This window comes from Bombus affinis, chromosome 2 (genome assembly GCF_024516045.1).
Source record: "Bombus affinis isolate iyBomAffi1 chromosome 2, iyBomAffi1.2, whole genome shotgun sequence".
Lineage (NCBI taxonomy): Eukaryota > Metazoa > Arthropoda > Insecta > Hymenoptera > Apidae > Bombus > Bombus affinis.
In genome coordinates, this window is record NC_066345.1 from 16,755,816 (window position 1) to 16,768,517 (window position 12,702).

The 12,702-nt window shown below is 29.0% G+C and overlaps 1 protein-coding gene across 8 annotated transcripts; it reads right to left on the bottom strand.

Moving 5' to 3' along the window:
* Positions 1-72: 72 nt before the first annotated feature.
* On the bottom strand, positions 73-12,624 carry LOC126923399 (2-oxoglutarate dehydrogenase complex component E1). 8 transcript variants are annotated; one of them, XM_050736812.1, is made up of 17 exons: positions 12,519-12,624; positions 10,192-10,443; positions 9,891-10,100; positions 7,143-7,245; positions 6,617-6,682; positions 5,308-5,563; positions 4,988-5,222; positions 4,727-4,906; positions 4,464-4,644; positions 4,104-4,384; positions 3,808-4,036; positions 3,445-3,723; positions 3,179-3,357; positions 2,665-3,099; positions 2,421-2,575; positions 1,911-2,042; positions 73-1,759 (listed from the first exon to the last, which is right to left on the bottom strand). In XM_050736812.1, the coding sequence occupies exons 2-17, from the start codon at positions 10,435-10,437 to the stop codon at positions 1,660-1,662; spliced, it is 3,267 nt and encodes a 1,088-aa protein (XP_050592769.1). In that variant the 5' UTR covers positions 10,438-10,443; positions 12,519-12,624; the 3' UTR covers positions 73-1,659. The 8 variants fall into 8 exon arrangements, with proteins under 8 accessions (XP_050592769.1, XP_050592784.1, XP_050592793.1 ...); XM_050736827.1 differs by lacking the exon at positions 6,617-6,682 and having other exon boundaries at positions 12,519-12,606; XM_050736836.1 differs by lacking the exon at positions 1,911-2,042 and having other exon boundaries at positions 12,519-12,606.
* Positions 12,625-12,702: the final 78 nt, after the last annotated feature.

The following is a 12,702-nucleotide window of genomic DNA, read 5'->3' on the forward strand; positions in this document are numbered from 1 at the left end:
GTTAGTATTACATTGAAGAGAAAAAAGTACTGGATTTTATTAAAAGGGGGAAGGTTGTTTAAAAATACCTGATAATAGCTAATATAATTTAATTTCGTAGGATGCTACAATATTTACCGTGACATACCGACAATGTGCACTAACGTAAGTAAACTTCAATTTATTCTCATTAGTAACTTTGACCTATTAAACTTTAATATCAGAGCATACATGTATATATCGTCGTTATTATGCATGTAATAACAAGAAATGATGAGTGGAATAAGAGTACCGCAGTTTATATAGGACCACATTGCATCTATCGTATTCTAGCAGATTACAAAATATCGTGTACTATTGTTACGTATAACTCAAACTTGATACAATACTTCCCAATTAGTGACATGGTACAACAGATATTCCATTCATAAAACCCATTCTTCAAATAATTCATATGTAGAATATAAATACTGTGCCTTCGCAGACTATGGAGCAACCAACGTATATCATTGGCTAAAATAAAATAATAATAAAATAGTTTTCTTTAAATATTCCAACTAGCATTAGCAAATTATCTTCTATTTCCATCTTTTTAGAGAGAAGTCTTTGAAACTTTTTGAAGAGCAACATTACGACTCGATCTCGTAAACATTTTTTCTTTCCTATTAAGTTCATATAATCTACATTTTCGCAATACATTACGTAATCGAGTCTAATGCTACAACATATCTCTTTATATATTTCTACCAACCTACCAATTATTTAATTCTTTATAAAAATAAAGCAACGATAAAGAATTAAATCAATTGGCTGTCTTTCGCTACGGCATAAATAAATGAATAAAAAAATTGCCGTAAATGAACATTATCAAACTCCGAAAAGTTTCATTTAAGTCTCCACAGTCGTGACAATCGATATATTTACACTCTGCGTAAACTGTTGTATAAATTAAAAATAATACTTTTTTTCTTAATCTTATCCGTTTCATAAAGTTAAGTATTAACAAACGAATAAAATACAAACGTCAACGCACGAATATTTTCGATTATTGTAACGACAATTTTCAAGATTTAGACAATGAGTAAGTCATGTTAGGAGGTTCCTTGCTGATGTAATTTTTGTTCTTGCGATATATTTACATAATAAAATAAAATGTTCCTGCTAACTCAATCATACACCGGGCTCAACATTCAACTCACATACTAGCATAAATATATGTCGCCTATTAAAAAGAAAAAATATACAGAATCGCATTCAAGCATTAAATAAGAATGAAATGCATATATTTACATGGATTACTCATTGCGTATATGTTTGTTTGTATTAGATTAAATTTCTCGCGAAGTTCATATTTTAATCAATCATTCTTTTAATGAAACCAAAGAAATGTTTCAAAATGTATTAATTTTCACGATTGGACCACAGCATTGTAAAATAGGAATCAAATAAAAAGAAAGTCGATGACTTGAATCTAGATAAAAAGTTTTTAACTAGGTTTATCACTATTAAGAAAGTATTCGTGCGTACGTTAATTCATTTAAATAAATCAATAATGAAGAAACTATTTCAAATTATGTTAATCTCCTCTTAGGATGTATATAGAGCAGGGCAAAGGGAATATAACAAATATAATAAGAGAAAATAAATAAAATGTGTTCTACATAGTGCTACGAAGGATAATTAAACGTCGAAGGAGTCATCGAGTAATTGTTTTAGTTCTTTGAGGTGCTGCATTTTGCTTCCTGTTGCGGGTGAAGCACCTGTTGGGCGACCAACGTACCTGAAACAAAAATTTAGATTTACAAGTCAAAGTTAATCATAAAATATACATTTATATCCTTCTACAGCTATACCTTATCATATATTCACATTAAAGTATGATAAATAAAGCTATAATAAATATCCTATTCAAATATTATAACCAACATTACCTCAATGTTCTCTGTTTGGGTTTATTAGATTCTACTGACAGCGACTCGGACACATTCGTTGGTTTAGTTGATGAGAACCAACCACTAAACCACCCTCCGCTACCCCTACTGTCGTATGACGTATTTCCGCTGCTGTAACATGGCCCAATTTTTTGCTTTGCTTAGCAAGCACGCGTACAAGACAAATTATTGATAACTTTTGTGCTTAAGTACATTGCTTATTTGTGATATATTTACACACATCAGAATTTTATAAATTACATCGAAAACGAAACTGTGACAAAGTAAAAGATTTGGGCCACGTGAACAGCTAAATATATGACAAACGTATTGGACAGCCAAAATATCGTAATTTTATAATTTATGTTACAAGTATCAACTAGGTGATTTTGCAACACAAATTCATTATAATGAAAACACGAGTAATTTACACGTATTTTTGTAAACTAAAATTATACATACATATTGCAAAAGACAGATCTTAATATTTGTTTGAATTTCGATACTCACAATACAGAACGAGTTCCATTCAAAGCTGTATGAAATCTAGGTTGAATATATGTCCATGCACCCTGATTTTTGTGTTCTTCTTGAGCCCATACTAATTCTGCATTAGCATATTTATTGGCTTCTTTCTTAACTAAATCGTATGGGAAAGGTGAAATCTATAAAAACAAAAGAATACGAGTAAATTTAATTAATAGAATGAAAATAAACAAAAAGGTTTTCGAATTTGATAGCAACTAATATTTACCTGTTCGACTCTCACAATAGCGACTTTATCGTCCAATTTCTTCTCCGCGCGTGCTTTCTTTAAATCGTAATAAACTTTACCAGAACAGAAAATTATCCTTTTAACATTACTGGGATTTTGAGAAGCTACACCTTCTTCTGGTATCACTCTAAGAAATTCTGTATTTTCCAGCATCAGATCGAAACTAGACTTTGCTTCTGGATGACGAAGCAATGATTTTGGTGTCATTAAAATCAAAGGTTTCCTAAATGGCAATGCAATCTGTCTTCTTAGAATATGGAAATAATTTGCTGGTGTACTGCAATTGGCTACAATCCAATTGCTATCGTGTAACTGACGCACAGCAAATTCTTCGCTTTCAGGAGGGAAATAATCTGGATCATCAGCAGACATTTGTAGGAAACGTTCCAAGCGGGCACTGGAATGTTCAGGTCCCTAGAACAGGCGGACAATCATGTAGATAATTATATACTGTCATATAACAAATTTTTTAAACACATATTTAAGAACTTACCATTCCCTCAAGCCCGTGAGGTTGTAACATTACAAGACCAGATTGACGTACCCATTTAGCTTGACCACTGCTGATAAATTGATCAATTATGCACTGTGCTGTGTTATTGAAATCACCAAATTGTGCTTCCCAGCACACTAGTGCATTAGGATTAGTCATAGAATAACCTAATTCAAATCCTAAAAATTTAACAACAAAAAATATTTTTATTGTAATATCATTAAAACATATATACAAAGCCAATTTAAGTAATATCATAACATTACCAAGTACACCAAACTCTGATAAAGAACTATTGCATACAGTATATGGAGCTTGATCTGGGTAAAGATAACACAGTGGTCTGTAAGTAGCTTTATCCACAGTTTGATGATGGAGAACATGATGTCTGTGTGAAAAAGTTCCTCTTTCTACATCTTGACCTGATAATCTAACATGAACACCCTCTTTAAGTAGAGAACCAAAGGCCATAGCTTCTCCAAGAGCCCAATCAACTGTTCGCGCTTCTATCATTTCCATACGAGATTTTAAAATACGTTCGATACCTGTATGTTTATATGTTACAAATTAGTATATATCTAATATGAACCTTGCCTAATTAATTCATCCATAATTAGAAAGACATTTACCTTTATGAACCACAAATTCAGCTGCATTCGGCGGTGGTGAAGAGAATTTTTTTCCAATATGAATGAGTGTGTCTTCTTTAATACCGGTAGGAGATACTTTTAAAGGGTCTTTCCCTTCAAAGAAACCGGACCATGGAGAATCCAACCAATCTTTGTACTTAATATGTGTTTCTTGTCTAGCATTGACATATGCTTCTTCACAAATTTTCTCATATTTGTCTTTAACATCCTGTAATATCATTATAAAAACTTAGTCACATATACTCAAATAACTAAAATATTTCTTATTTCGGTACCTTAACTTCTTCAGGAGAAACGACACTATCATCAATAAGACTTTTGGCATATATATCTAGAACTGGTGGAGTATTTCTAATTTTGCGATACATCAAAGGCTGTGTAAACATAGGTTCATCAATCTCATTGTGACCATTTCGTCTATATGATACAATATCAATAACAACATCTTTATGGAAAGTTGCTCTCCATTCTGCAGCAACTTTACAAACATGCATTACTGCCTCAGGATCATCCGAATTTACATGGAAAATGGGTGCATTCACTACTCTTGCAACATCTTTCATAAAATCATTAATGATTAGAGTAACCTTAGAACACAAAAAGATTATCTTTTATGTATATGATGAGATACTTACCTGTACAATATGGAGAGGATCGTGAATGTCTTGGATCTGTAGTAAATCCAATTTGATTATTCACCACAATATGAATAGTACCATGAGTTGTATAATCTGGCAAGTCTGACAAGTGCATTGTTTCAAAAACAATACCCTGCCCACAGAATGCAGCATCACCATGCAGAAGAATAGACATGACCTGTTAATATCAGTTTAATCATGAAGCTTCCAGAGAAGTAATAAAATTTTGTTATCAATGTAAATTACTCCGTATAGTGTACCTTCTTGCCTTCGCCATCACCGCGATAAAATTGTTCTGCACGAGTCTTTCCTTGTACTACTGGATCGACAGCTTCTAAATGAGATGGATTCGCCACAACAGCCAAACGAATGTTTTTGTTTGTTACTCGATTCAAACGCTCAATGTATGTTCCCAAGTGATATTTAACATCACCAGAACCCTAAATTATTAAGAATTAGTAAAGCATATCCATATAAATGACAAGATCAAATTTCATATTGTAGATATCATATACACTTACATCGTCAGCTGCTTCTAGAGCCGCAAATTGAGTGAATATTTGACTCAAGGGCTTACGACAAACGTTAGCAAGGACATTTAAACGGCCACGATGAGGCATACCCATGACAATGGATTCAACTCCTAACTCAGTTGATTTATCAATTACCTGCTTCATAGCAGGGATCAGAATTTCACATCCTTCCAATCCAAATCTCTTCTCAGATGACCACTTACGTGCAAGGAATGCTTCAAATCTACAGTGAGAATACAAAATATAACAATAAATATTTTATTGTTGGTGTAAATGTAAAAATGTTTACATTTTGATATTTTATATACCCAGTTGCGCGAGTTAATCTAGCCAAAATAAGTCTTCTTTCATCATTCGTCATTTCCATAATACCAGGAGTCTCCATTTTTTGTCGAATCCAATTGCATTGTTCCAAAGAATTGATAAACATGAATTCCACACCGATGTGGCCGCAGTAAGCAGCTTCTAGTCTTTTTAAGATTTCACGAAGAGGCAATGATTTCTCTTTGCCACCAATAAAAGTGGTGGATGGCAACTTGAAAATACGATCCATATCGGATTCCTCTGTAGAAATCGAACAATAAAATATTTGCTTATTTTAAAAAAAGCATGAACATAATAAAAGATAAACGCAACGCCACGCCACGTATGTATTTATAATAGAATTTATATAGGATAATTAATTCCAAATATATCTAGAAAAACATCTCTTTTGTTATAACTACATATTATATATAGTACACACTTCTTTTTATTAAAATATAATGTATATATTTTTGTAACTGATACTGAAAATGTAAACTATTCTTAAAGCGAAAAAAAAAGAACTTTATATCGCATAAAACTCAAATGCAATGTTTTCTATATTTACATAATAAATATATGTAAATAGTTCTTTTAATATCATATGTGAATATATGTATACAAAATGTTTGGCACATGATATATACATGCATCATTTCTTAAAAAAAAAACAAATAGTTAAGATTATAACAAACCTTCTCCACAATATTTGTAAGAAGAGAAATAAATGGAAAACTGAAAAAAGTATTCAAATACAAAGCTGTAAAACTCAATGAAGCATTATTAATAAAAGCAATCACCAAAAATACTAAAATGATAACAGTACAATAATATGACAAAATTTTTACACATTGGCCACACAATTTGTAAAATAAAATAAGATACAGAAAAGTGTAGAAATTTGAAAAATGATATTAAAACATATAGATTATACAAAAATCATTTAATAAATAAATAGGAACTTGAGGAGGAAGTATTTGCAAATAGTATGCTCTATAAAAATACTTATATATACATCTTTTATTACATCGTACATAAACTGTTAGATGTGGTAATAATATTATTTATTATCCTATACTTCCTCCAATATTTCCAAAAAAAGATATTCAAAAATTATTCCTGGCACAAATACCTTTACAGCAAAATATAGCAATCTTTAGATCAATGTTCATATAAAGGACCCAAGCACCTTTACAATTTACCTTTAATGCCAATTTTTATGTAATCCCATAGCGAACCATTACATCCCAAAAATACTAATATTTTACAAAAGCTTTAAATTGAACTCTCATTTTAATTATAATTCTTACATACTTTTCATAAGTGCAGCTATTCTGTACTGCAGTTCCTGTGAGTAAGTAGTAGTACGTGCTCTGTTCCCTGTAGACATTACGCTTAAACTGAATAATTAAATTATTGAGCAAAACTCTTTTTATATGTATTACGATAAGGTTTCGCCATTAAATATATTTATCTAAAAACAATATTAACATTATTTTTACTGTAAATAACTTTGCAATATTGTTTAGATTTAAGGTATCTTTTCTGTTTATTATGCTGTACTTTGTGTCCAGGAAGAAAATGAGATGAAATATGAATCATAATAATAAAAATGATATTTCCAATAATAACAAGTATCATATTGTGGTGAAATAAGTAAATTATTACACAAACATCTTCAAGTTAGGAGAATGTTAAAGAAATAATGAAGCAAAATATTGCTTACTTCAAGCAGTTAAATTTTTGATAGTCTTTTTAATACATAGTAATACCTCACATAAAGTTCACTCTGGACCTTCATTCCTTTGATTTATACAGAAACACATTCATTTAGGCTTACCGAATGAGTAATGATTATAGAGCAACTCTTGTGGGTGTCTATCATCAAGATCAGCGCTGTTGATGCCAAGTGGATCCAATTTAGCGATATGATGGCCACGAATCTGTCAATTTAACGCCACATTCATACGAACCAAGTAGTTTTTAGTTCTTCAAACTTCTTAACTCATTACAAACATTAAAATAAATTACTGTGACTAATGTTCACTTAAATGTGTCTTAAAATATTGACTCACATGTTTTCAAGGAACAAAAAGGGAAAAATTATCTTTTAAAAACATCATATCACAGTAATTAAAAGCAAACATACCTATTGATAAAATAAATATTCGTTAATATTGATATGTTAACAGTTAAAGCATGTTATATACATGCTTTCTATAACTAAACCTAGTTTATGTATTTAGAATGAGAATATTTTATTATTTGTTATTTTATTATTTTTTAAGGATTAAATTAAGCAAACATAACTCAAAAATCCTTCCACAAAACAGAAACCAATGGTTGTAATATGGTATAGATAGTTAAATTAAATAATAACTTGTTCCAGAAACAAACATTCCAAATTATAATTGCAAACATATAAAAGCAAAGCTACTAACATCATCTGCAAGCATGCATAGCAATGATTTCCAATACATTTTCTTACCTTAGACAGTTTACTTGTGCATGATATTTGAAAATACATCATAAATACTAATACACTTATCATAAGATAGCAACTTAAGAACACTATTCACAAATTTTGTTTGACATATATAACATAGTATCGATACAAATTGCAAAATATAAACCGACAAACATCCCACTCTTCCTTAAGAGGGACAAGAACATTTTCAGTATCAGTAAAACTTATCATGGATCTACATTCACATAACACCTTCTCAATATATTTAATCCAACAACTTCTTTCTTATATTTTACTAATATTTTATAAATTTCATGTATTTCATAATATTTTCTTTCTTGAAATACATACACATAAATTATTCCAATTATTCGTGTATTTTACTTTTTTCCGAAAATATAAAGAACAAAAACGTTTAATTTTTTAAATTGTTGAAAATAAAAATTATGCTTATTATATCACATACAAGATATTAGATTTAGAAGAAGAAAGGTATGATAATGGTTAAGAAGGAGTTAATGCATATGATAGAAACCATGATGTTTGTTTTTATGATGTGAAATATGACATATATTTGGTGAAGGTGTTTTAAAAAGCTCTGGTACTTTAAAAGTCACAATAATCACATAAATTTTGACAAAATTAACTAAACAGATATAATCTAAAACCAGGATTGTAATATAGCATTTATAAACACACCTTTACTTTATACATATAAAAACTAAAGTAATACTTTAAGGAATTGGTTTGGGTAAAAGCCTTACCAAGCATATATTGTCGCAGAACCTGTTCAGGAGATCCCTTGCGGGCTGCATAATGTGTATGTATCAGGTCTGTTTGCATGATACCCAGTGGGTCCAGATCAGCAACTAAGTGACCTCGAGCCTATATGCCAATGAATAATTCCAAAAGGACCCCAATGTATATCAGTTTTTCTATGTTTTTAACTACCATACATTACTACATTATAGAAATACAATGTTGCTATTAAAAGTGTGATCACCCCTTAACTATTCACTAATTATTGCTATGGCACATTAAAACTTTCAATTTAGACCTTCGAATTAACCCCTTTAAATTAACCTCTAATTCTAAACCCATATAAAAATATGCATTATAATTTTTTAAACGAAATCTGTAATATTTCTTAAAATTAAAACTACCGTAACCTTTGGATAAAATTTTAACTTCATTTGATATATTTGTATAATTATAATTTTACAAAATATAAAATAATATAAAAATATAACTTTAATTTACTTTCTGAAGATCAATTGCCTTTTAATATCATTTTATGCTTTTATTAATTCTCTATTGGTTTCCCTCTTTTTTAGATATATATTAATAAGTTATAATTTAGAGCTATAATTTACATCAAAAATGTAACACATAATTTGTGGGAAATATTTAATTGTAAAACATGCTAGAGGTGATAGATGCAATAAGCATCTAATAAAATAAGGCTATTATGCAATACTTGAATATAATCTGACATTCTTAATCAGTGCTTGAAATATTTTTTCAATGATAGGACGCAATGATGGATTATTTCATGAAATACATGATAGCCCTTAATGAAATAGTTTCAGTATCAATTTCTTATGTCCTATATGTTTCATAAGTTTGCCTTTTTTTTTCTTTTTATCAATTGCAGAACTAATATATCAACTAGATTAGTGAACATAAATATGGTATTAAGAAGAAAAATAAAGATTAGGACATGTGGAAATTGAAACAAAACTCTTATTTGATATCACATGCAATATGATAGAAATTTCCCTTCAACATAAAACATACATACAATGTTTCTAGAACACATGCTATAATGTTTCAAGATCAAATAATGACTAAATTATAGTCAAAATATTAAGACACTGTTTCTAATAATCAAAAAGATAAGATAGAACATCTAAAAGCTTTAACATGAAGCCATAAAACATTATACAATTTCACTTAAATTGAATATCTTATGTAAAATAAAAAATATAATTAAAATTTTTTAATATATTTAATAATAATACACACGTATAAAAAATTTGGTGCTTGGAAACATAATATTTTGTTGAAACATAGTTGTTGTTATCCCAGTTTTTTTAAATACGCAATATAAAATTAACATACCTGATAAGAACGAATAATAGCTTGAACAGCCAGGTGATCATCAATGATCTTTTCATTAACAGGTATTTGGCTCAATTGTGTACCTCCACCAAGTGGTAATAATGCTCCTAATGGAACTTGATTATGACTTGGAGCAAGAGAAGGAGGCGCCTGATATGCTAGACCTGGTGCAGCTCCAGCAGTACTACTGCGAAAAAATGAGTCCCAAGACTATAAAAAATAAAAGTAATAAAATCCATAAAAAATTACAGTTAATGTTTACTTCAATAACAAGGATATATTCCATGAATTTACTACTAACCACATGTACACTATGAGGATCTTGTAGCCATGCATTATACATTTCTTCTACATAAGTGCTGGAACTGCCATTGAGAAAAGGTTCTGTGGCTACCTTGCTATACTTTCTAATTGGTTCGGTAACTATCACCTGTGTGGTCCTTGTCAGAGGATGGCTTCGAACCAACCATGATGCAAACCTTTCAGGTTTGCACATTCGTGGCGCTAAAGGGGCCAATGTACTAAATACGGTCCTTGCCTTATACATTTTTACCTGCATCAAATATTAGTATTAATATATATGTTCACTAGGTATCCAAAACTTATAAATCATATATTTATACATTATTTTATGGTATAACTAAACTATTTATATATAATTCATATGATTAAAACTATAAGTAAATAAGTACATTATTATCTTTGAGACTGTATTGTACAAAGATCTCTATCTGTAGTTACTCAAAAAATTAATAGTTTTTATTTAAAATTACTAGTAAATCTTTAGTGCTTTTATCAAATTTTATCAATTTTACTTCATATAAAGATCGGAAAAGGTAGGTAATTATCAATAATACATCTTGCATTTAAAGGAAACAGCATATTTCCTTAAACAATCCTTTTGTTACAAAACCATAGGATATATTTGTGTAATAAGAACAAATATGTCCTATTGCTTTATAAAAAAATTTTGTAATGAAGTCTTTTGCAAGACTTTAATCTATTTATAAAAAAATATTTTTAAATTTCCCTTTAATTTTAATTGTAGATTTCAGTTGCACAACCATGTATGATGTGCCAACTTTAAAACTTAGTACATGATGAAATCAATAACTCTAAGTATATGTATATCTATTATAATTATGGAAGATACACATTTTTGAAAGTAATAATTAAGATATTATTGTTGATAAATATTTCTTTGAAATAATATAAGTGATAATCTGCTGATATAGCATATCTAAATCTGCATGTCTACTCAAATTATGTTGATTAGAAATGTATATACATACTTATATATTTTTCATGTATAAAATATACCTTCTTTTTATGCTCCTGAACATTAGCATGTTAGAGGTATACTTGAGAAATGGTAAATATCCAAAAGATGCTAATGTTACATTGCATATAAAACATAAAATATATATAATATTTAACATTTCTATAGTTTAATAACATTAAAATAATTTTTGTGTAACAGATGTTGTTAAGAAAATGTACAAAGATTTTGCATAAGCTGAAGCTAAGATGTTAATATATATGTATATGAATTTAAGTATATAGTATGGATATGAATTAAGTATAGTATAGCATTATAATGCAGATTGGTTTGCACAAATAACATAGTCTATCATAATAAATGACTAATGTAAGACAGATAAGCTAATAAGAAAATCAAAACACATTAAAGATTCATAATAAACTCTTTATATTCAACTTTATTGACATGTTACAAAACATAAATAGATATACACTTAAAACAAAAATATTAGGTTAGATTATAATTTATAATATCAAAATTCAATGTGTCACTAACACTAATTATGGTATTATATTGTGTAACTCATATTGAAGTTAACAAAAATTATTCATATTAATTACGGTATACAGACGATAACGAATTATCTATTATTACAACATCAGTAATCGGTGTGTATATCAATACTTATACAATTACTTCATATAGTAGTTTTAGTAAAAAATAAATAGCAAAGGATTATTAAAATATATTTCTAGTTTTTAGAACAGTTATGATAATAAGAAGCTATCCTTTGTCAATTAGACAATGTCAGAAATATATGACATTTGTCCGAAAAACGTGGTCAAACGTCAATTTTTTGGCATACCGATAGGGATTAGCAAGAACAAATGAATCTAAAAATCTTATTAAAAGTGAAACTACGAAAAAAAGTGCAGAATTTACGATAGATTTCTAAATACATATTGCAACTACACAATTACTTTTATATCTACATATATGAAAGATAATATTTTTCATTTGAACACAATTATATTGTAGGTTATTTAATTCAATCATTAAAAATATTTTATTATTGATGGGTTAATATGAAAATGTAAAATAAATGTTAAAAGTTATTAAGAATCTTTTCTAAAAAAAAATACGAAAGAAATAACTATATCTTTTAAGTCAGGTGACTATTTTCGTCTGGTGCAATAATTTTACGTAATCAAAGGTGTCATGAAACAAGATTTCAAGAAAAAATAATATTTATTATTAGAACTGATGTTCTTTATAAAGCGATCAACAATTCTTCGTAGAAATCATAATTATTTTTCGTTAATGTCATAATTAAAAATCAAACATAAGTGAGATACAAATCTACGTACCTGATGTTAACGCAACGACGATGACAGGCCATCCACCATTTACAACTCAGGATTAGACCGAACTACGTCTTCTTAAAGTACATCATATCTATAAGCAAGAAACAGATTTCAGCGCACCTAACGGCTAAATATTACAAACCAGTATTACAGTAATTCAATTTAAAAATTTACCAGAGATTTCCCT